The 24,000-nt window shown below is 49.7% G+C and overlaps 1 protein-coding gene across 2 annotated transcripts in view; it reads left to right on the forward strand.

The window, feature by feature from the left end:
* Positions 1–1,155: 1,155 nt before the first annotated feature.
* The window catches only part of NXT2 (nuclear transport factor 2 like export factor 2), a 45,055-nt gene continuing 22,210 nt past the window's right edge, over positions 1,156–24,000 (forward strand). The window contains exons 1-2 of one of the 2 annotated variants that reach the window (XM_063937296.1): positions 1,156–1,263; positions 1,640–1,726. In XM_063937296.1, coding sequence (XP_063793366.1) covers positions 1,204–1,263; positions 1,640–1,726 — 147 coding nt within the window. In that variant the 5' untranslated portion in view covers positions 1,156–1,203. Of the gene's footprint in view, positions 1,264–1,308; positions 1,452–1,639; positions 1,727–24,000 lie in introns of those variants that run through there. The other variant, XM_063937297.1, reaches the window with a different exon arrangement.

Consider the following 24,000-nt stretch of genomic DNA (forward strand, 5'->3'; position numbering starts at 1 on the left):
GCCTACTGGGAGTGAATCTTAGCTTCTTAAAATTGCGACCGATGTATTCGCAATATTGCGATTACTAACTACTTAGCAGTTTCAGAGTAGCTCCAGACTTACTCTGCCTGTGCGATCAGTTCAGTGCTTGTCGTTCCTGGTTGACGTCACAAACACACCCAGCGTTCGCCCAGGCACTCCCACCGTTTCTCCGGCCACTCCTGCGTTTTTTCCGGAAACGGTAGCGTTTTCAGCCACACGCCCCTGAAACGCCGTGTTTCCGCCCAGTAACACCCATTTCCTGTCAATCACATTACGATCGCCGGAGCGAAGAAATAGCCGTGAGTAAAAATACTTTCTTCATAGTAAAGTTACTTGGCGCAGTCGCAGTGCGAACTTTGCGCATGCGTACTAAGCGGATTTTCACTGCGATGCGATGAAAAAGAACGAGCGAACAACTCGGAATGAGGGCCTATGGCCCTCATTCCGAGTTGTTCGCTCGGTATTTTTCATCGCATCGCAGTGAAAATCCGCTTAGTACGCATGCGCAATGTTCGCACTGCGACTGCGCCAAGTAACTTTACTATGAAGAAAGTATTTTTACTCACGGCTTTTTCTTCGCTCCGGCGATCGTAATGTGATTGACAGGAAATGGGTGTTACTGGGCGGAAACACGGCGTTTCAGGGGCGTGTGGCTGAAAACGCTACCGTTTCCGGAAAAAACGCAGGAGTGGCCGGGGAAACGGTGGGAGTGCCTGGGCGAACGCTGGGTGTGTTTGTGACGTCAACCAGGAACGACAAGCACTGAAATGATCGCACAGGCAGAGTAAGTCTGGAGCTACTCTGAAACTGCTAACTCGTTTGTAATCGCAATATTGCGCGTACGTCGGTCGCAATTTTAAGAAGCTAAGATTCACTCCCAGTAGGCGGCGGCTTAGCGTGTGTAACTCTGCTACATTCGCCTTGCGAGCGAACAACTCGGAATGAGGGCCTATGTGCATACAAACATGCGATTGATCGCACAGATGCGATCGAAATCGCATGATTGTATGCCATATCGTATTGTATGGGCCCCATTAGATAAACTTCCTTGGCCGCATACAGAGCTCATCAGCGCCACCTAGTGGTCACTGTTAATTAGCAGCCACACGGAATCAAATCTGTAGGTATTCGTTTTCCGCGAGAACCATTCCCTGAGACGCCGGAAGGGGCGGGTGCCGGTGTATGTTGGCGTCCTGGCAAGGGAAGTGCTGCGTGCATCCTCTCGGTCTCATGGCTTCCGCGGTGAGTGCTCGCTGAAGTCTGTTGTGATCATACAGGGAAGTGGGCTTCACCTCAGCAGGATCATAGTGTTATCACACGTGGTCAGAGGGGTACTGCAGCAGCTGCGGCGTTTAGTGTACAAGCCCGTTACATACTGCACCTGTGCTCTCATATTACCCGCATAACGTTACTCTGCAGTGTCCCCACGTGTATGTAGCGTCATAATAGTTTGGGATTGTAGTTTATTTAAAATAATGAAATGCTGTAAACACATTGTCAGCCCCTCACAGTCACGTCTTTCCCTCCTGGGATCTGCCCCCCTGCAGCTGAACCTGTTACTGGCTTTCTCTGCCCCTGCCCAGTATGCTATAATGGTGTCTATGTCATTGTCTGCTAGGACTTTCGGTCGGATGTGGATCTGGCATGCAGAGCGGCGGAAGAATTTGTTACACTCTACTATGAAACCCTTGACAAAAGGCGAATGGTGAGGTGTTTGTGTATTACATCTTATACTATTGCTATTAATGTAACTGCTCTGTAATGAAAGCACAACAGCCTTATTAACTATTCGTGGGATTGGATAAATACTGGAACGGTCCGGACCCCGGAATACTGGACCAGGTCTCTGCAACAAACTGTCATTCTGTAGCTTGAAGTGCATGGCCCTGTCCATGAGGTGCCCCGTCCGGGCAGGTGTTGCTGACAGCTGTCACCAGGTAGGATGAGAGGGAGAGATATAAGCCATAACCACCCCACCAACCCCCCCGTGAAAGATCACCACCCACCCTCCCCGAACGCGGACAAGCACTACAAGCAACAGAATGGCAGAGTCTGCTGCAGGGAGCTGTTCTGGGGTTTGTACCGGTTTTTACTTAATCCCACTGTTCTTGGCTATACTACCAACAAGGCTTCTGATAGGGTTCCTACATTCCACTATTTTTGGGCATAAGACAAGCAAAAACAGACATCACACTGTATTGGAAGCAGTGGGACACAAAAGACTTGAAATAGGCATCTGTATGACCAATTACAGACGTAATAAAACATACCACAGAACAGTAGCTGATAACTTCTGCTAAGAATATTTTATTAGAGCAGTGGTTCTCAAACTCAATCCTCCGGACCCCAAACAGTTCACATTTTTTTAGGTCACCTAGCAGGTGCACAGGTGTATTCATTACTCACTGACATGTTTTTAAAGATCCACAGGTGTAGCTAATTATTTCACTTGTGATTCTGTGTTGACACCTGGAAAACATGAACTGTGTGGGGTCCTGAGGACCGAGTTTGAGAACCTGTGTACTACGGCAATATAGGAAAGTTTGGAGCCACCAATCTTATAAAAAGAAAATTGACCCTAACAGAATAGGTGCTGGGTGTCCACTCCTAGACAAACATCTACAGCTAGCAAAATGTTCAAACATTCAAGTAAAATAATTAAACTGGCATATGAGTACACTGTGCACCTTGGTGGGTGATCTGGAACATGTGAACTGTGTGGAGTCCTGAAGACCGAGTTTGAGAACCACTGGTATAGATGATGTATCCAATATTTTATAATTTTGTATAATCGTTTTATGCTCTTTCACTTGTGTGGGGGTTTTTTTGCGCAATCATTTTTTTTTAAATTTATAAATTGCAACATGATTCTTCTGTTGCACCATGTAACGGTGGCCCCATACACTAATACCTCTTTCACACCGCACAAATAACCTGGTATATTGCCGGTTCGCTGTGCGTTGTGAAGTCCTGAATTCCCGGGTCTCCTGACCAGGTAATTCAACCCGGGAATAAAGAAGGGTTATTCCCTGGGCTATTACCGGGTCAGGTGCAGTTTTAACGGGTTTTCGGGTCGATGTGACTGATGGCAACCGGGTCGGGAAGTCAGTTCTCGGGGTCCAATGCCGGGTCGCACCCGTTTCCAATTCCTGGGTGCAACCCGGCATTAGTGATCTGAAAGCAGTGTAAGTGACTGAATAATGGGCTAGGAGCTCCATTGAAAGTCAGTTTTACCGCATTGATCGTTGCAGATCTCTCAATAGTGATCTTCCCCTTAATACAACTTTCTCTAACGTCCTAGTGGATGCTGGGGACTCCGTCAGGACCATGGGGATTAGCGGCTCCGCAGGAGACAGGGCACAAAAATAAAGCTTTAGGATCAGGTGGTGTGCACTGGCTCCTCCCCCTATGACCCTCCTCCAAGCCTCAGTTAGGTTTTTGTGCCCGTCCGAGCAGGGTGCAATCTAGGTGGCTCTCCTAAAGAGCTGCTTAGAAAAAGTTTTTTAGGTTTTTTATTTTCAGTGAGTCCTGCTGGCAACAGGCTCACTGCATCGAGGGACTTAGGGGAGAGAAGTGAACTCACCTGCGTGCAGGATGGATTGGCTTCTTAGGCTACTGGACACCATTAGCTCCAGAGGGAGTCGGAACACAGGTCTCACCCTGGGGTTCGTCCCGGAGCCGCGCCGCCGACCCCCCTTGCAGATGCCGAAGATGGAAGAGGTCCAGAAGCAGGCGGCAGAAGACTTTTCAGTCTTCCTGAGGTAGCGCACAGCACTGCAGCTGTGCGCCATTGTTGTCAGCACACTTCACACAGCGGTCACGGAGGGTGCAGGGCGTTGGGGGGGCGCCCTGGGCAGCAATGTATAATACCTTTTTATGGCTAAAAATACATCACATATAGCCCTTTGAGGCTATATGGATGTATTTAACCCCTGCCAGATCTCACAGATTCCGGAGAAGAGCCCGCCGAAATAGGGGGCGGGGCTTATTCTCCTCAGCACACAGCGCCATTTTCCTGCTCAGCTCCGCTGTGAGGAAGGCTCCCAGGACTCTCCCCTGCACTGCACTACAGAAACAGGGTAAAACAGAGAGGGGGGGGCACTTTTTTTGGGCGATATTAATATATTTAAGCTGCTATAAGGATACAACACTTATATAGGGTTGTTCCCATATATATTATAGCGCTTGGGTGTGTGCTGGCAAACTCTCCCTCTGTCTCCCCAAAGGGCTAGTGGGGTCCTGTCTTCAATAGAGCATTCCCTGTGTGTCTGCTGGGTGTCGGTACGTGTGTGTCGACATGTATGAGGACGATGTTGGTGTGGAGGCAGAGCAATTGCCGGTAATGGTGATGTCACCCCCTAGGGAGTCGACACCGGAATGGATGGCTTTGTTTATGGAATTACGTGATAATGTCAGCACATTACAAAAATCAGTTGACGACATGAGACGGCCGTCAAACCAGTTGGTACCTGCCCAGGCGTCTCAGACACCGTCAGGGGCTGTAAAACGCCCTTTACCTCAGTCGGTCGATACAGACCCAGACACGGACACTGAATCTAGTGTCGACGGTGAAGAAACAAACGTATTTTCCAGTAGGGCCACACGTTATATGATCACGGCAATGAAGGAGACTTTGCATATCTCTGATACTACAAGTACCACAAAAAGGGGTATTATGTGGGGGGTGAAAAAACTACCTGTAGTTTTTCCTGAATCAGAGGAATTGAATGATGTATGTGATGAAGCGTGGGTTAACCCAGATAGAAAAGGGCTAATTTCTAAAAAGTTATTGGCATTATACCCTTTCCCGCCAGAGGTTAGGGCGCGCTGGGAAACACCCCCTAAGGTGGATAAGGCGCTCACACGCTTATCAAAACAAGTGGCGTTACCGTCTCCTGATACGGCCGCCCTCAAGGATCCAGCTGATAGGAGGCTGGAAACTACTCTAAAAAGTATATACACACATACTGGTGTTATACTGCGACCAGCCATCGCCTCAGCCTGGATGTGCAGTGCTGGAGTGGTCTGGTCGGATTCCCTGACTGAAAATATTGATACCCTGGATAGGGACAGTATTTTACAGACTTTAGAGCAATTAAAGGATGCTTTTCTTTATATGCGAGATGCTCAGAGGGATATTTGCACTCTGGCATCGAGAGTAAGTGCGATGTCCATATCTGCCAGAAGAAGTTTATGGACACGACAGTGGTCAGGTGATGCGGATTCCAAACGGCATATGGAAGTATTGCCGTATAAAGGGGAGGAATTATTTGGCGTCGGTCTATCGGATTTGGTGGCCACGGCAACTGCCGGGAAATCCACCTTTTTACCTCAGACCCCCTCCCAACAGAAAAAGACACCGTCTTTTCAGCCGCAGTCCTTTCGGTCCTATAAGAACAAGCGGGCAAAAGGACAGTCATATCTGCCCCGAGGCAGAGGAAAGGGTAAGAGAGGGCAGCAAGCAGCTCCTTCCCAGGAACAGAAGCCCTCCGCGGGTTCTGCAAAGCCCTCAGCATGACGCTGGGGCTTTACAAGCGGACTCAGGAGCGGTGGGGGGTCGACTCAAGAATTTCAGCGCGCAGTGGGCTTGCTCACAGGTGGACCCCTGGATCCTGCAGGTAGTATCTCAGGGTTACAGGTTGGAATTCGAGAAGTCTCCCCCTCGCCGGTTCCTAAAGTCTGCTTTGCCAATGTCTCCCTCAGACAGGGCGACGGTATTTGAAGCCATTCACAAGCTGTTTTCTCAGCAGGTGATAGTCAAGGTACCCCTCCTACAACAGGGAAAGGGGTATTACTCCACGCTATTTGTGGTACCGAAGCCGGACGGCTCGGTAAGACCTATTCTAAATCTGAAATATTTGAACCTGTACATACAAAAATTCAAGTTCAAGATGGAGTCACTCAGAGCAGTGATAGCGAATCTGGAAGAAGGGGACTTTATGGTGTCCCTGGACATAAAAGATGCTTACCTGCATGTCCCAATTTGCCCTTCACATCAAGGGTACCTCAGGTTCGTGGTGCAAAACTGTCATTATCAGTTTCAGACGCTGCCGTTTGGATTGTCCACGGCACCTCGGGTCTTTACCAAGGTAATGGCCGAAATGATGATTCTTCTGCGAAGAAGAGGCGTATTAATTATCCATTACTTGGACGATCTCCTGATAAGGGCAAGGTCCAGAGAACAGCTGGAGGACGGAGTAGCACTAACCCAAGTAGTGCTGCAACAACACGGGTGGATTCTGAATTTCCCAAAATCTCAGTTGACCCCGACAACACGTCTGCTGTTCCTGGGAATGATTCTGGACACGGTTCAGAAAAAGGTGTTTCTTCCGGAGGAGAAAGCCAAGGAGTTATCCGAACTTGTCAGGAACCTCCTAAAACCAGGAAAAGTGTCTGTGCATCAATGCACAAGAGTCCTGGGAAAGATGGTGGCTTCTTACGAAGCAATCCCATTCGGCAGATTCCACGCACGAACTTTTCAGTGGGATCTGCTGGACAAATGGTCCGGATCGCATCTGCAGATGCATCAGCGGATAACCTTATCGCCACGGACAAGGGTGTCTCTTCTGTGGTGGTTACCGAGTGCTCATCTGTTAGAAGGCCGCAGATTCGGCATACAGGACTGGGTCCTGGTGACCACGGATGCCAGTCTGAGAGGCTGGGGAGCGGTCACACAGGGAAGAAACTTCCAGGGAGTATGGTCAAGCCTGGAGATGTCTCTTCACATAAATATACTGGAGCTAAGAGCGATTTACAATGCTCTAAGCCTGGCAAAACCCCTGCTTCAGGGTCAGCCGGTGTTGATCCAGTCGGACAACATCACGGCAGTCGCCCACGTAAACAGACAGGGCGGCACAAGAAGCAGGAGAGCAATGGCAGAAGCTGCAAGGATTCTTCGCTGGGCGGAAGATCATGTGATAGCACTGTCAGCAGTGTTCATTCCGGGAGTGGACAACTGGGAAGCAGACTTCCTCAGCAGACACGATCTACACCCGGGAGAGTGGGGACTTCATCCAGAAGTCTTCCACATGATTGTGAACCGTTGGGAAAAACCAAAGGTGGATATGATGGCGTCTCGCCTCAACAAAAAACTGAACAGGTATTGCGCCAGGTCAAGAGACCCTCAGGCAATAGCTGTGGACGCTCTGGTAACACCGTGGGTGTTCCAGTCAGTGTATGTGTTTCCTCCTCTGCCTCTCATACCCAAAGTACTGAGAATTATACGGCAAAGGGGAGTAAGAACGATACTCGTGGCTCCGGATTGGCCAAGAAGAACCTGGTACCCGGAACTTCAGGAGATGCTCACGGAAAATCCGTGGCCTCTACCTCTAAGACGGGACCTGATTCAGCAGGGACCGTGTCTATTCCAAGACTTACCGCGGCTGCGTTTGACGGCGTGGCGGTTGAACGCCGAATTCTAAGGGAAAAAGGCATTCCGGAAGAGGTCATTCCTACACTGGTTAAAGCCAGGAAGGAGGTGACTGCACAACATTATCACCGCATTTGGAGAAAATATGTTGCGTGGTGCGAGGCCAGGAAGGCCCCCACGGAGGAATTTCAATTGGGTCGATTCCTACATTTCCTGCAAACAGGATTGTCTATGGGCCTCAAGTTGGGGTCCATTAAGGTTCAAATTTCGGCCCTGTCGATTTTCTTCCAGAAAGAATTGGCTTCAGTTCCTGAAGTCCAGACTTTTGTAAAAGGAGTACTACATATACAGCCCCCGGTTGTGCCCCCAGTGGCTCCGTGGGACCTTAATGTAGTTTTGGATTTTCTCAAATCCCATTGGTTTGAGCCACTCAAATCGGCGGATTTGAAATATCTTACATGGAAAGTAACCATGCTACTGGCCCTGGCTTCAGCCAAGAGAGTGTCCGAATTGGCGGCTTTATCGTATAAAAGCCCATATCTGATTTTCCATTCGGACAGGGCAGAACTGCGGACGCGTCCTCATTTTCTGCCTAAGGTGGTGTCAGCGTTTCACCTGAACCAGCCTATTGTGGTGCCTGCGGCTACTAGCGATTTGGAGGATTCCAAGTTGCTGGACGTTGTCAGGGCATTGAAAATATATATTTCAAGGACGGCTGGAGTCAGAAAATCTGACTCGCTGTTTATACTGTATGCACCCAACAAGCTGGGTGCTCCTGCTTCTAAGCAGACGATTGCTCGTTGGATTTGTAGCACAATTCAACTTGCACATTCTGTGGCAGGCCTGCCACAGCCTAAATCTGTCAAGGCCCATTCCACAAGGAAGGTGGGCTCATCCTGGGCGGCTGCCCGAGGGGTCTCGGCATTACAACTCTGCCGAGCAGCTACGTGGTCGGGGGAGAACACGTTTGTAAAATTCTACAAATTTGATACCCTGGCTAAAGAGGACCTGGAGTTCTCTCATTCGGTGCTGCAGAGTCATCCGCACTCTCCCGCCCGTTTGGGAGCTTTGGTATAATCCCCATGGTCCTGACGGAGTCCCCAGCATCCACTAGGACGTTAGAGAAAATAAGATTTTACTTACCGATAAATCTATTTCTCGTAGTCCGTAGTGGATGCTGGGCGCCCATCCCAAGTGCGGATTGTCTGCAATACTTGTACATAGTTATTGTTACAAAAAAATCGGGTTGTTCTTGTTGTGAGCCGTCTGTTCAGAGGCTCCTACGTTGTCATTCTGTTAACTGGGTTCAGATCACAAGTTGTACGGTGTGATTGGTGTGGCTGGTATGAGTCTTACCCGGGATTCAAAATCCTTCCTTATTGTGTACGCTCGTCCGGGCACAGTATCCTAACTGAGGCTTGGAGGAGGGTCATAGGGGGAGGAGCCAGTGCACACCACCTGATCGGAAAGCTTTACTTTTGTGCCCTGTCTCCTGCGGAGCCGCTAATCCCCATGGTCCTGACTGAGTCCCCAGCATCCACTACGGACTACGAGAAATAGATTTATCGGTAAGTAAAATCTTATTTTCTCTATCGTCCTAGTGGATGCTGGGGTTCCTGAAAGGACCATGGGGAATAGCGGCTCCGCAGGAGACAGGGCACAAAAGTAAAGCTTTCCGATCAGGTGGTGTGCACTGGCTCCTCCCCCTATGACCCTCCTCCAAGCCAGTTAGATTTTTGTGCCCGGCCGAGAAGGGTGCAATCTAGGTGGCTCTCCTAAAGAGCTGCTTAGAAAAGTTTAGCTTAGGTTTTTTATTTTACAGTGAGTCCTGCTGGCAACAGGATCACTGCAACGAGGGACTTAGGGGAGAAGAAGTGAACTCACCTGCGTGCAGGATGGATTGGCTTCTTGGCTACTGGACATCAGCTCCAGAGGGACGATCACAGGTACAGCCTGGATGGTCACCGGAGCCTTGCCGCCGGCCCCCTTGCAGATGCTGAAGTAAGAAGAGGTCCAGAATCGGCGGCAGAAGACTCCTCAGTCTTCTAAAGGTAGCGCACAGCACTGCAGCTGTGCGCCATTTTCCTCTCAGCACACTTCACACGGCAGTCACTGAGGGTGCAGGGCGCTGGGAGGGGGGCGCCCTGGGAGGCAAATGAATACCTATTTTGGCTAAAAATACCTCACATATAGCCTCCGGAGGCTATATGGAGATATTTAACCCCTGCCAGAATCCGTTAAGAGCGGGAGACGAGGCCGCCGAAAAAGGGGCGGGGCCTATCTCCTCAGCACACAGCGCCATTTTCCCTCACAGAAAGGCTGGAGGGAAGGCTCCCAGGCTCTCCCCTGCACTGCACTACAGAAACAGGGTTAAAACAGAGAGGGGGGGCACTAATTTGGCGTTAGAAATATATAAAAAAGATGCTATAAGGGAAAACACTTATATAAGGTTGTCCCTATATAATTATAGCGTTTTTGGTGTGTGCTGGTAAACTCTCCCTCTGTCTCTCCAAAGGGCTAGTGGGTCCTGTCCTCTATCAGAGCATTCCCTGTGTGTGTGCTGTGTGTCGGTACGTGTGTGTCGACATGTATGAGGACGATGTTGGTGAGGAGGCGGAGCAATTGCCTGTAATGGTGATGTCACTCTCTAGGGAGTCGACACCGGAATGGATGGCTTATTTAGGGAATTACGTGATAATGTCAACACGCTGCAAGGTCGGTTGACGACATGAGACGGCCGACAAACAATTAGTACCGGTCCAGACGTCTCAAAAACACCGTCAGGGGTTTTAAAACGCCCGTTTACTTTAGTCGGTCGACACAGACACAGACAGGGACACTGAATCCAGTGTCGACGGTGAATAAACAAACGTATTCCTTATTAGGGCCACACGTTAAAGGCAATGAAGGAGGTGTTTCATATTTCTGATACTACAAGTACCACAAAAGAGGGTATTATGTGGGATGTGAAAAAACTACCGTAGTTTTTCCTGAATCAGATAAATTAAATAAAGTGTGTGATGATGCGTGGGTTCCCCCCGATAGAAAATTATGGGCGGTATACCCTTTCCCGCCAGAAGTTAGGGCGCGTTGGGAAACACCCCTTAGGGTGGATAAGGCGCTCACACGCTTATCAAAACAAGTGGCGGTACCGTCTATAGATAGGGCCGTCCTCAAGGACCAGCTGACAGGAGGCTGGAAAATATCATAAAAAGTATATACACACATACTGGTGTTATACTGCGACCAGCGATCGCCTCAGCCTGGATGTGCAGAGCTGGGGTGGCTTGGTCGGATTCCCTGACTAAAAATATTGATACCCTTGACAGGGACAGTATTTTATTGACTATAGAGCATTTAAATGATGCATTTCTATATATGCGAGATGCACAGAGGGATATTTGCACTCTGGCATCAAGAGTAAATGCGATGTCCATATCTGCCAGAAGATGTTATGGACACGACAGTGGTCAGGTGATGCAGATTCCAAACGGCACAAAGGTGTATTGCCGTATAAAGGAAGAGGAGTTATTTGGGGTCGGTCCATCGGACCTGGTGGCCACGGCAACTGCTGGAAAATCCGCCGTTTTTACCCTAAGTCACATCTCTGCAGAAAAAGACACCGTCTTTTCAGCCTCAGTCCTTTCGTCCCTATAAGATCATATCTGCCCAGGGATAGAGGAAAGGGAAGAAGACTGCAGCAGGCAGCCCATTCCCAGGAACAGAAGCGTTCCACCGCTTCTGACAAGTTCTCAGCATGGCGCTGAGACCGTACAGGACCCCTGGATCCTACAAGTAGTATCCCAGGGGTACAGATTGGAATGTCGAGACGTTTCCCCTTCGCAGGCTCCTGAAGTCTGCTTTACCAAGGTCTCCCTCCGACAAGGAGGCAGTATGGGAAAAAATTCACAAGCTGTATTCCCAGCAGGTGATAATTAAATTACCCCTCCTACTACAAGAAAAGGGGTATTATTCCACACTATATTGTGGTACTGAAGCCAGAAGGCTAGGTGAGACTTATTCTAAAAAATTTTTTGAACACTTACAAAGGTTCAAATCAAGATGGAGTCACTCAGAGCAGTGATAACGAACCAGGAAGAAGGGGACTATATAGTGTCCCGGGACATCAGGGATGCTTACCTCTATGTCCCAAATTTGCCCTTCTCACTAAGGGTACCTCAGGTTCGTGGTGCAGAACTGTCACTATCAGTTTCAGACGCTGCCGTTTGGATTGTCCACGGCACCCCGGGTCTTTACCAAGGTAATGGCCGAAATGATGATTCTTCTTCGAAGAAAAGGCGTCTTAATTATCCCTTACTTGGACGATCTCCTGATAAGGGCATAGTCCAGGGAACAGTTGGAGGTCGGAGTAGCACTATCTCGGATACTGCTACAACAGCACGGGTGGATTCTAAATATTCCAAAATCGCAGCTGATCCCGACGACACGTCTGCTGTGCCTAGGGATGATTCTGGACACAGTCCAGAAAAAGGTGTTTCTCCCGGAAGAGAAAGCCAGGGAGTTATCCGAGCTAGTCAGGAACCTCCTAAAAACAGTGCATCATTGCACAAGGGTCCTGGTAAAAATGGTGGCTTCCTACGAAGCAATTCCATTCGGCAGATTTCACGCAAGAACTTTTCAGTGGGATCTGCTGGACAAATGGTCCGGATCGCATCTTCAGATGCATCAGCGGATAACCCTATATCCAAGGACAAGGGTGTCTCTCCTGTGGTGGTTATAGAGTGCTCATCTTCTAGAGGGCCGCAGATTCGGCATTCAGGATTGGATGCTGGTGACCACGGAGCCCAGCCCGAGAGGCTGGGGAGCAGTCACACAAGGAAAAAATTTCCAGGGAGTGTGATCAAGTCTGGAGACTTTTCTCCACATAAATATACTGGAGCTAAGGGTAAATTTATAATGCTCTAAGCTTAGCAAGACCTCTGCTTCAAGGTCAGCCGGTATTGATCCAGTGGGAAAAACATCACGGCAGTCGCCCACGTAAACAGACAGGGCGACACAAGAAGCAGGAGGGCAATGGCAAAAACTGCAAGGACTTTTCGCTGGGCGGAAAATCATGTGATAGCACTGTCAGCAGTGTTTCATCCCGGGAATGGAAACTGGGAAGCAGACTTCCTCAGCAGGCACGACCTCCACCCGGGAGAGTGGAAGTTTTTTCCACATGATTGTAAACCGTTGGGAAATACCAAAGGTGGACATGATGGCGTCCCGTCTGAACAAAAAACGGGACAGGTATTGCGCCAGGTCAAGAGACCCTCAGGCAATAGCTGTGGACGTTCTGGTAACACCGTGGGTGTACCAGTCGGTGTATGTGTTCCCTCCTCTGCTTCTCATACCTAAGGTGCTGAGAATTATAAGACGTAGAGGAGTAAGAACTATACTCATGGCTCCGGATTGGCCAAGAAGGACTTGGTACCCGGAACTTCAAGAGATGCTTACAGAGGTCTTATGGCCTCTGCCGCTAAGAAGGGACTTGCTTCAGCAAGTACCATGTCTGTTCCAAGACTTACCGCGGCTGCGTTTGTCGGCATGGCGGTGGAAAGCCGGATCCTAAGGGAAAAAGGCATTCCGGAAGAGGTCATTCCTACCCTGGTCAAAGCCAGAAAGGAGGTGACCGCACAACATTATCACCACATGTGGCGAAAATATGTTGCGTGGTGTGAGGCCAGGAAGGCCCCACAAAGAAATTTCAACTCGGTCGTTTCCTGCATTTCCTGCAAACAGGAGTGTCTATGGGCCTCAAATTGGGGTCCATTAAGGTTCAAATTTCGGCCCTGTCGATTTTCTTCCAGAAAGAATTGGCTTCAGTTCCTGAAGTCCAGAAGTTTGTCAAGGGAGTATTGCATATACAACCCCCTTTTGTGCCTCCAGTGGCACTGTGGGATCTCAACGTAGTTCTGGGATTCCTCAAATCACATTGGTTTAAAACCAGTCAAATCTGTGGATTTGAAGCATCTCACATGAAAAGTGACCATGCTCTTGGCCCTGGCCTGGACCAGGCGAGTGTCAAATTGGTGGTTTTTTCTCAAAAAAGCCCATATCTGTTTGTCCATTCGGACAGGGCAGAGCTGCGGACTCGTCCCCAGTTCTCTCCCTAAGGTGGTGTCAGTGTTTCACCTGAACCAGCTTATTGTGGTGCCTTGCACCTACTAGGGACTTGGAGGACTCCAAGTTGCTAGATGTTGTCAGGGCCCTGAAAATATGTTCCAGGACGGCTGGAGTCAGGAAAACTGACTTGCTGTTATCCTGTATGCACCCAACAAACTGGGTGCTCTTGCTTCTAAGCAGACGATTGCTAGTTGGATGTGTAATACAATTCAGCTTGCACATTCTGTGGCAGGCCTGCCACAGCCAAAATATGTAAATGCCCATTCCACAAGGAAGGTGGGCTCATCTTGGGCGGCTGCCCGAGGGGTCTCGGCTTTACAACTTTGCCGAGCAGCTACTTGGTCAGGGGCAAACACGTTTGCTAAATTCTACAAATTTGATACCCTGGCTAAGGAGGACCTGGAGTTCTCTCATTCGGTGCTGCAGAGTCATCCGCACTCTCCCGCCCGTTTGGGAGCTTTGGTATAATCCCCATGGTCCTTTCAGGAACCCCAGCATCCACTAGGACGATAGAGAAAATAAGAATTTACTTACCGATAATTCTATTTCTCGGAGTCCGTAGTGGATGCTGGGCGCCCATCCCAAGTGCGGATTATCTGCAATACTTGTACATAGTTACAAAAATCGGGTTATTATTGTTGTGAGCCATCTTTTCAGAGGCTCCGCTGTTATCATACTGTTAACTGGGTTTAGATCACAAGTTGTACGGTGTGATTGGTGTGGCTGGTATGAGTCTTACCCGGGATTCAAAATTCCTCCCTTATTGTGTACGCTCGTCCGGGCACAGTACCTAACTGGCTTGGAGGAGGGTCATAGGGGGAGGAGCCAGTGCACACCACCTGATCGGAAAGCTTTACTTTTGTGCCCTGTCTCCTGCGGAGCCGCTATTCCCCATGGTCCTTTCAGGAACCCCAGCATCCACTACGGACTCCGAGAAATAGAATTATCGGTAAGTAAATTCTTATTTTCTCTAACGTCCTAGAGGATGCTGGGGACTCCGTAAGGACCATGGGGATAGACGGGCTCTGCAGGAGACATAGGCACTTTAAGAAAGACTTTGACTCTGGGTGTGCACTGGCTCCTCCTTCTATGCCCCTCCTCCAGACCTCAGTTGATACTGTGCCCAGTGGAGACTGGGTGCATTTTAGGAGCTCTCCTGAGTTTCCTGTAAAGAAAGCATTTTAGTTAGGTTTTTTATGTTCAGGGAGCCTGCTGGCAACAGACTCCCTGCATCGAGGGACTGAGGAGAGAGAAACAGACCCACTTCTCTGAGTTTCAGGGCTCTTTCTTAGGCTACTGGACACCATTAGCTCCAGAGGGATCGGTACGCAGGTCTCACCCTAGCCGTCCGTCCCAGAGCTGCGCCGCCATCCTCCTCGCAGAGCCGGAAGATTGAAGCCGGGTGAGTATTGAGGAAAAGAACATCAGAGGCTGGCGAAGACACCTTGATCTTCATAGAGGTAACGCACAGCACTGCAGCTGTGCGCCATTGCTCCCATTCACCTCGCACACCTCGGTCACTGTAAGGGTGCAGGGCGCAGGGGGGGGGGGGCCCTGGGCACTGTACATGTATATAAAGAGCCCCCGCCATGTTATTGAGAAATTTGAGCGGGACAGAAGCCCGCCACCGAGGGGGCGGGGCTTCTCCCTCAGCACTCACCAGCGCCATTTTTCTCCACAGCACCACTGAGAGGAAGCTCCCCGGACTCTCCCCTGCTTAACACACGGTGAAAGAAGGGTTTTAAAGTAGAGGGGGGGGGGGGGGGCGCACATAATTGGCGCATATACATAACAAAAGCGCTACTGGGTAAACATACTGTGTTTTTTCCTTGGTCATATAGCGCTGGGGTGTGTGCTGGCATACTCTCTCTCTGTCTCTCCAAAGGGCCTGGTGGGGAACCTGTCTTCAGAAAAGAGCTTCCCTGTGTGTGTGTGGTGTCGGTATGCATGTGTCGACATGTCTGAGATTGAAGGCTCACCTAAGGAGGAGGGGGAGTGTATGAAAGTTAGGTCTCCGTTGGCAGTGCCGACACCTGACTGGATGGATATGTGGAATGTTTTAAGTGCTTATGTTAATTTATTGCACAAAAGATTAGACAAAGCTGAAGCTGGGGTTCAGTCAGGGAGTCAACCCATGCCTGTCCCAATGTCGCCTGGACCTTCGGGGTCTCAGAAGCGCCCACTATCCCAAATAGTTGACACAGATACCGACATGGATTCAGACTCCAGTGTCGACTACGATGATGCAAAATTACAGCCAAAGGTGGCTAAATGTATTCGATATATGATTATCGCAATAAAAGATGTTTTGCATATCACTGAGGAACCCCCTGTCCCTGACACGAGGGTACACATGTATAAGGGAAAGAAACCTGAGGTCACCTTTCCCTCATCACATGAGCTGAACGAATTATGCGAAAAAGCGTGGTAAACTCCAGACAAAAAAACTGCAGATTCCCAAAAGGATTCTAATAGCGTATCCTTTCCCGTCGCAGGACAGAATCCGGTGGGAATCCTCCCCTAGGGTAGACAAAGCTTTGACGCGCTTATCAAAAAAGATAGCGCTTCCATCCCAAGATACGGCTACCCTCAAGGATCCTGCTGACCGCAAGCAGGAGGTTACCTTGAAGTCCATTTACACACATTCTGGTACGTTACTCAGACCGGCTATTGCGTCGGCCTGGGTTTGTAGTGCTGTAGCAGCATGGACAGATTCCTTATCAGCGGATATTGAGACCCTTGATAAGGATACCATTTTAATGACCCTAGGGCATATAAAAGATGCTGTCTTATATATGAGGGATGCTCAAAGAGATATTAGTTTACTGGGTTCCAGGATAAATGCTATGTCTGTTTCTGCTAGGCGTGTCTTATGGACCCGACAGTGGTCAGGTGATGCCGACTCCAAGAGACATATGGAGTTGTTGCCTTACAAGGGTGAGGAATTGTTTGGAGAGGGCCTCTCGGACCTCGTCTCCACGGCTACGGCAGGTAAATCGATTTTTTTTTTTGCCATATATTCCCTCACAATCTAAGAAAGCGCCTCATTATCAAATGCAGTCCTTTCATTCCAATAAAAGCAAGAGAGTACGTGGATCGTCCTTTCTTGCCAGAGGTAAGGGCAGAGGGAAGAAGCTGCATAACACAGCTAGTTCCCAGGAACAGAAGTTCTCCCCGGCCTCTGCAAAATCCACCGCATGACGCTGGTGCTTCCCTGAGGGAGTCCGCCCCAGTGGGGGCACGTCTTCGACTGTTCAGCCACATCTGAGTTCACTCACAGGTGGATCCCTGGGCAATAGAAATTGTTTCCCAGGGTTACAAGCTGGAATTCGAAGAGGTGCCTCCTCGCCGGTTTTTCAAATTGGCCCTACCGACTTTCCCCCTGGAAAGGGAGATAGTATTACATGCGATTCGCAAATTGTGTCTTCAGCAAGTGGTGGTAGAGGTTCCCCTGCTTCAAAGAGGGAAGGGGTACTACTCAACTCTGTTTGTGGTCCCGAAACCGGACGGTTCGGTCAGACCCATTTTGAATTTAAAATCCCTGAACCTTTACTTAAAACGGTTCAAGTTCAAGATGGAATCGCTCAGAGCGGTCATCGCCAGCCTGGAAGGGGGAGATTTTATGGTATCTCTGGACATAAAGGATGCATACCTGCATGTTCCCATATATCCTCCTCATCAGGCATACCTGAGATTTGCGGTATAGGATTGTCATTACCAATTTCAGATGTTGCCGTTTGGGCTTTCCACGGCCCCGAGAATTTTCACCAAGGTAATGGCGGAAATTATGGTGCTCCTGCGCAAACAGGGTGTCGCAATTATCCCGTACTTGGAAGATCTCCTCATAAAAGCGAGATCACGGGAGAAGTTGCTGAACAGCGTATCACTTTCACTGACTGTGTTACAGCGACATGGCTGGATTATCAATATTCCAAAGTCGCAGCTGGATTTTACAACTCGTCTGCCCTTCTTGGGCATGATTCTGGACACAGACCAGAAGAGGATTTTTCTTCCGACAGAAAAAGCGCAGGAACTCATGATTCTAGTCATGAACCTGTTGAAGCCAAAACAAGTGTCAATACGTCATTGCACTCAAGTCCTGGGAAAAATGGTGGCGACATACGAAGCCATTCCCTACGGCAGATTTCATGCAAGGACATTCCAATGGGACCTATTGGACAAATGGTCCGGGTCACATCTGCAAATGCATCAGCGTATCACCCTGTCCCCCAGGGCCAGAGTATCTCTCCTGTGGTGGCTGAAAAGTGCTCACCTTCTAGAGGACCGCAGGTTCGGCATTCAGTACTGGATCCTGGTGACCACGGACGCGAGTCTCCGAGGTTGGGGAGCAGTCACACAGGGAAGAAATTTCCAAGACCTTTGGTCAAGTCAAGAGACTTGTCTTCACATCAACATCCTGGAATTAAGGGCCATATACAACGCCCTACGTCAAGCGGAGATTTTACTTCGCGATCGACCAGTTCTGATCCAGTCAGACAACGTCACCGCAGTAGCTCATGTAAACCGCCAAGGCGGCACAAGGAACAGGGTGGCAATGGCGGAAGCCACCAGAATTCTTCGCTGGGCGGAGAATCATGTAAGCGCTCTGTCAGCAGTGTTCATTCCGGGAGTGGACAACTGGGAAGCAGACTTCCTCAGCAGACACGACCTGCATCCGGGAGAGTGGGGACTTCATCAAGCAGTCTTCGCGCAGATTGCAAGTCGGTGGGGACTGCCCCAAATAGACATGATGGCGTCCCGTCTCAACAAAAAGCTACAAAGGTATTGCGCCAGGTCAAGAGACCCTCAGGCGGTAGCTGTGGACGCCCTAGTGACACCGTGGGTTTTCCAGTCGGTCTATGTGTTTCCTCCTCTTCCTCTCATACCCAAGGTGTTGAGGATAATGAGAAAAAGAGGAGTGAGAACAATACTCATTGTTCTGGATTGGCCACGAAGGACCTGGTATCCGGATCTGCAGGAAATTCTCACAGAAGATCCGTGGCCTCTTCCTCTAAGGCAGGACCTGTTACAACAAGGTCCCTGTCTGTTCCAAGACTTACCGCGGCTGCGTTTGACGGCATGGCGGTTGAACGCCGGATCCTAGCGGAAAAAGGTATTCCGGATGAGGTTATTCCTACGTTAATAAAGGCTAGGAAGGACGTGACATCTAAACATTATCAACGAATATGGCGTAAATATGTTTCTTGGTGTGAGGTCAGGAATGCTCTTACGGAAGAATTCCATCTAGGCCGTTTTCTTCACTTCCTACAAACTGGAGTGAATTTGGGCCTAAAATTAGGCTCCATTAAAGTTCAGATTTCGGTCTTATCCATTTTCTTTCAAAAGGGATTGGCCTCTTTACCTGAAGTACAGACTTTTGTGAAGGTAGTACTGCGTATTCAGCCTCCTTTTGTACCTCCGGTGGCGCCTTGGGACCTTAACGTGGTGTTGTTTCCTTAAGTCACATTGGTTTGAACTACTTAAAACAGTGGAGTTGAAATATCTCACTTGGAAGGTAGTCATGTTGTTGGCCTTAGCTTCGGCTAGGCGAGTTTCGGTATTGGTGGCTTTATCACATAAAAGCCCCTATCTGGTTTTCCATATGGATAGAGCGGAATTGCGTACTCCCGTCCTCAATTCCTACCTAAGGTGGTCTCATCCTTTCATATTAACCAACCTATTGTCGTGCCTGTGGCTCAGGAACGTGCAGTCAGGGGAGGCAGTGCCTCCCCTGTCATTCATTAATGATTAAAATAATACAAAAAGATACATGACACATATTCTGTGTCATATGTATCCTGTTTATATTATTCTAATAATTTTACTGTATTAAACTAGATTGGGAGGCACTGATATCAAGTGCCTCCCGAGACAGCGTGTAGACAGTGGGAACGGGGGATAATGCCGGGGGCGGGGCCAAGCGCAGGGCTGAAATAGCCCATTACAAATTACAATGAATGCGGCACTTATGTAAGTGCCTCGCTGGCAGGGAAAGCACGCCCCTGCTAGCGAGGCACATTTGATTGGACAGCGGATCCAGTGCTGGATCCGCTGGCCCAATCATCAATACGCAGTGGCAGGACAAGGAAGAGTCTCAGAGCTCACCTCTCTTCCTCTCCCGCCATCACCTGCCAGCACCCGGTGATTTAGAGGTCGAAGAACCAGGAAGGGGGCAGAGCCAAGTATCGCCGCGCAGCAGCAGCTAATCTGCGCGGCGGCGGTTAGCCCAGACCCAGGGAGGAAATTGTGCGGCGGCCGGCGCTCTCCTTCCCCGCTCTCTCACAGGCAGAAACCCCAATGCCTGCTGCAATTTCCTGGCGGTGGTTTCTGCACGGGTCCCAGCGCTGCCTGCTCCAGCCCAGACTGCTCTTCCATGTGATCTCTGGAGAGGGCCCACCGCCACACATCGGGTACTTCCATTTGTCGATACCCGGATCCCCAGACTTCATATTTGCAGCCTTATCTGGGTGTCAGTGATGCCGGAGAGGGGATGGGGGGTGCTAAAAAGTGAGCTGCTCCTGCGCTCTGAACAGCCTGGGTCTGCCTGTGGTACCGCTCATCATGTCATATACTACTGCCGTAATGTGTAAAAAGGGGACGCTGTCTGCCGTAATGTGTAACAAGGGGGACGCTGTCTGCCGTAATGTGTAACAAGGGGGACGCTGTCTGCCGTAATGTGTAACAAGGGGGACGCTGTCTGCCGTAATGTGTAACAAGGGGGACGCTGTCTGCCGTAATGTGTAACAAGGGGGACGCTGTCTGCCGTAATGTGTAACAAGGGGACGCTGTCTGCCGTAATGTGTAACAAGGGGACGCTGTCTGCCGTAATGTGTAACAAGGGGACGCTGTCTGCCGTAATGTGTAAAAGGGGACGCTGTCTGCCGTAATGTGTAAAAAGGGGGACGCGCTGCCGTAATGTGTAAAAAGGGGGACGCTGTCTGCCGTAATGTGTAAAAAGGGGGACGCTGTCTGCCGTAATGTGTAAAAAGGGGACGCTGTCTGCCGTAATGTGTAAAAAGGGGATGCTGCCTGCCGTAATGTGTAAAAATGGGATGCCGTCTGCCGTAATGTATAAAAAGGGGGACTGTCTGCCGTAATGTGTAAAAGGGGTACCTGGTGTAGTGGCGCAACTGTGCAGCGTAATTTGAATAATGGAGACTACTGTGCACCGTAGTATGAATTGGTATTATTTTGTGGTCATGCCCCTTCCCCATGAAGCCACGCCCCTATACATTTTTCACCCGCCTACGGCGCGCACTGCCCCTATCTTGCTTGGGAAGGGAGGGCGCCAATGCCGTTTCTTGCACACAGAGCTAAAATGCCTAGTTACAGCACTGATGGAACGCAGCTACTACACCTATGCCCTGAGCACAGCACTGGCATCCAAGAGCCCGTGAGCTCTGGGCTCTGCAGGGACCATGGAGAAGCAGCAGGTAGGGAGGGCTGGGGGGCCCAAATTGGTGGTGGGAGATTAGAGGAGATTGTACAGTATAGCATTTAGCTTTTTTTGTTTGGTCCACTTGTAGTGAGGGATTCAGTATGAGATGTCAGCGCTTGGGATCCCAGCGATCAGAAGACAGACGCTGGGATCCTGAAGTTTACAATGCAGAGAGGGGTGAGTTGAGGGTGTTCTCCCCTAACCTTCCCTTCCCACAGCCTAACCCTAACCTCCCCCTATAGTTCCTAACCTCCCTGTGGCGTTACCTAAACATAACCCTCCCAACCAGCAGCCTAACCCTAACCTCCCTGCGGTGGTACCTAACCCTCCCTCCCTGCACACTAACCTCCCTGTGACGGTACCTAACCCTCCCTCCATGCACACTAACCTCCCTGTGACGGTACCTAACCCTCCCTCTCCGCAGCCTAACCCTAACATCCCTGCGGCGGTACCTAAACCTAACCCTCCCTCTCCACAGCCTAATCCTTCCCGTTGATGCCTAACCCTAACCTCCCCAGGGGTCGGCTAAAGTACTATGTGTAAGACTGTAGGAGGTGATGATAATACGGTATATATATTTAAAATTTATAATGTATAATGACAAGGCTAGTCCCACTTTCCTAGGAGTGCGTGCGCCGTCATTGCGCACATTGGGGGGAGAGGGGGTGCTTCAACAGATCTCGCTCAGAATGCCAGTAGTTTTGGACCCAGGCTTGGCTGCTCTATGGGTTCTTTGCGATCTGTCCTGTAATCACATTAATGTACATACACAATTGCTGCAGTACCAGACCCCCCCCCGTGCATTCTAATGTGTTTGTTTTCCCTGAAAAGTGAGCTGAGGTCTGTGTTCTTGTGCGACTGGGGATGTACTTGAGAAGCAAGTGCCTCCCCAACCATTGACCTCACCGCACGTCACTGCTGTGGCTACACGTGACTTGGAGGATTCTGAGTCCCTGGATGTGGTCAGGGCTTTGAAAATTTACGTGGCCAGAACAGCTAGGATCAGAAAAACAGAAGCACTGTTTGTCCTGTATGCAGCCAACAAGGTTGGCGGCCCTGCTTCAAAGCAGACTATTGCTCGCTGGATCTGTAACACGATTCAGCAGGCGCATTCTACGGCAGGATTGCCGTTACCGAAATCGGTTAAGGCCCATTCCACGAGGAAGGTGGGCTCGTCTTGGGCGGCTGCCCGAGGGGTCTCTGCACTACAGCTGTGCCGCGCTGCTTCTTGGTCGGGGTCAAACACCTTTGCAAAGTTCTATAAGTTTGATACCCTGGCTGAGGAGGACCTCCTGTTTGCTCAATCGGTGCTGCAGAGTCATCCGCACTCTCCCGCCCGTTTGGGAGCTTTGGTATAATCCCCATGGTCCTTACGGAGTCCCCAGCATCCTCTAGGACGATAGAGAAAATAAGATTTTAAACCTACCGGTAAATCTTTTTCTCGTAGTCCGTAGAGGATGCTGGGCGCCCGTCCCAAGTGCGGACTACTTCTGCAAGACTTGTATATAGTTATTGCTTACATAAGGGTTATGTTATAGTTTCATCGGTTTTGGACCGATGATATGTTGTTTTTTCATACTGTTAACTAGATAGTTTATCACAAGTTATACGGTGTGATTGGTGTGGCTGGTATGAATCTTGCCCTTGGATTAACTAAAATCCTTTCCTCATACTGTCCGTCTCCTCTGGGCACAGTTTCTCTAACTGAGGTCTGGAGGAGGGGCATAGAGGGAGGAGCCAGTGCACACCCAGAGTCAAAGTCTTTCTTAAAGTGCCCATGTCTCCTGCGGAGCCTGTCTATCCCCATGGTCCTTACTGAGTCCCCAGCATCCCCTACGGACAACGAGAAAAAGATTTACCGGTAGGTTTAAAATCTTATTTTCGTCACTTTCGAAAGTGTTCTGATCAACCGATCAGCGTTGAAGTAACATTTAGAATTTGCATACTATAAAATTATACAGAACAGCTGATTGGTTGCCATGGGCAACTTCTCCACTGGCTCACTTCTCCACTCTTTTCACTACTTCGTGAATAGACCCCTTAGTGTACCGCATCCCCTTGCATGGCTCGCGTCTGCGCTCTGCACATGTTACTATTCCCGTAAAAAAAAAAAAAGGGCAAAAAAACCTTAACGTTGTTTACCATATCTACGTGTCGACCTAATGATCGTGTTGACTTAATGCATGTCGACCTCTTGACTGTGGACCTTTTTTGCATTCAAAATTATAGATCAGATACTGTTTCACTGCAAGAGGTGTAAATCCTTTTTCTCTAACGTCCTAGTGGATGCTGGGGACTCCGTAAGGACCATGGGGAATAGATGGGCTCCGCAGGAGACAGGGCACTTTAAGAAAGAATTAGGAATACTGGTGTGCACTGGCTCCTCCCTCTATGTCCCTCCTCCAGACCTCAGTTAGAATCTGTGCCCGGACGAGCTGGGTGCACTTTAGTGAGCTCTCCTGAGCTTGCTAATAAAGTATTTTGTTTGGATTTTTTATTTTCAGAGAGATCTGCTGGCAACAGACTCTCTGCTACGTGGGACTGAGGGGAGAGAAGCAGACCTACTAACTGCGGATAGGTCATGCTTCTTAGGCTACTGGACACCATTAGCTCCAGAGGGATCGAACACAGGAACGCACCCTTGGTCGTCCGATCCCGGAGCTGCGCCGCCGTCCCCCTCGCAGAGCCAGAAGCCGGCGTGAGAAGCAAGAAGACTTCGAAAGCGGCGGCAGAAGACTCCAGTCTTCATATGAGGTAGCGCACAGCACTGCAGCTGTGCGCCATTGCTCCCACATTAAACCCGCACACTCCGGTCACTGTAGGGCGCAGGGGGAGCGCCCTGGGCAGCAATTAAGTACCTCTTGGCATAAAAGAGCATATATACAGCTGGGCACTGTATATATGCATGAGCCCCTGCCATTATTTTACACAGAATCGCGAGACAGAAGCCCGCCACTGAGGGGGCGTGGCTTCTTCCTCAGCACTCACCAGCGCCATTTTCTCTCCACAGCTCCGCTGAGAGGAAGCTCCCCAGGCTCTTCCCTGC

Source organism: Pseudophryne corroboree, chromosome 8 (genome assembly GCF_028390025.1).
Source record: "Pseudophryne corroboree isolate aPseCor3 chromosome 8, aPseCor3.hap2, whole genome shotgun sequence".
NCBI classification, from domain to species: Eukaryota; Metazoa; Chordata; class Amphibia; order Anura; family Myobatrachidae; genus Pseudophryne; species Pseudophryne corroboree.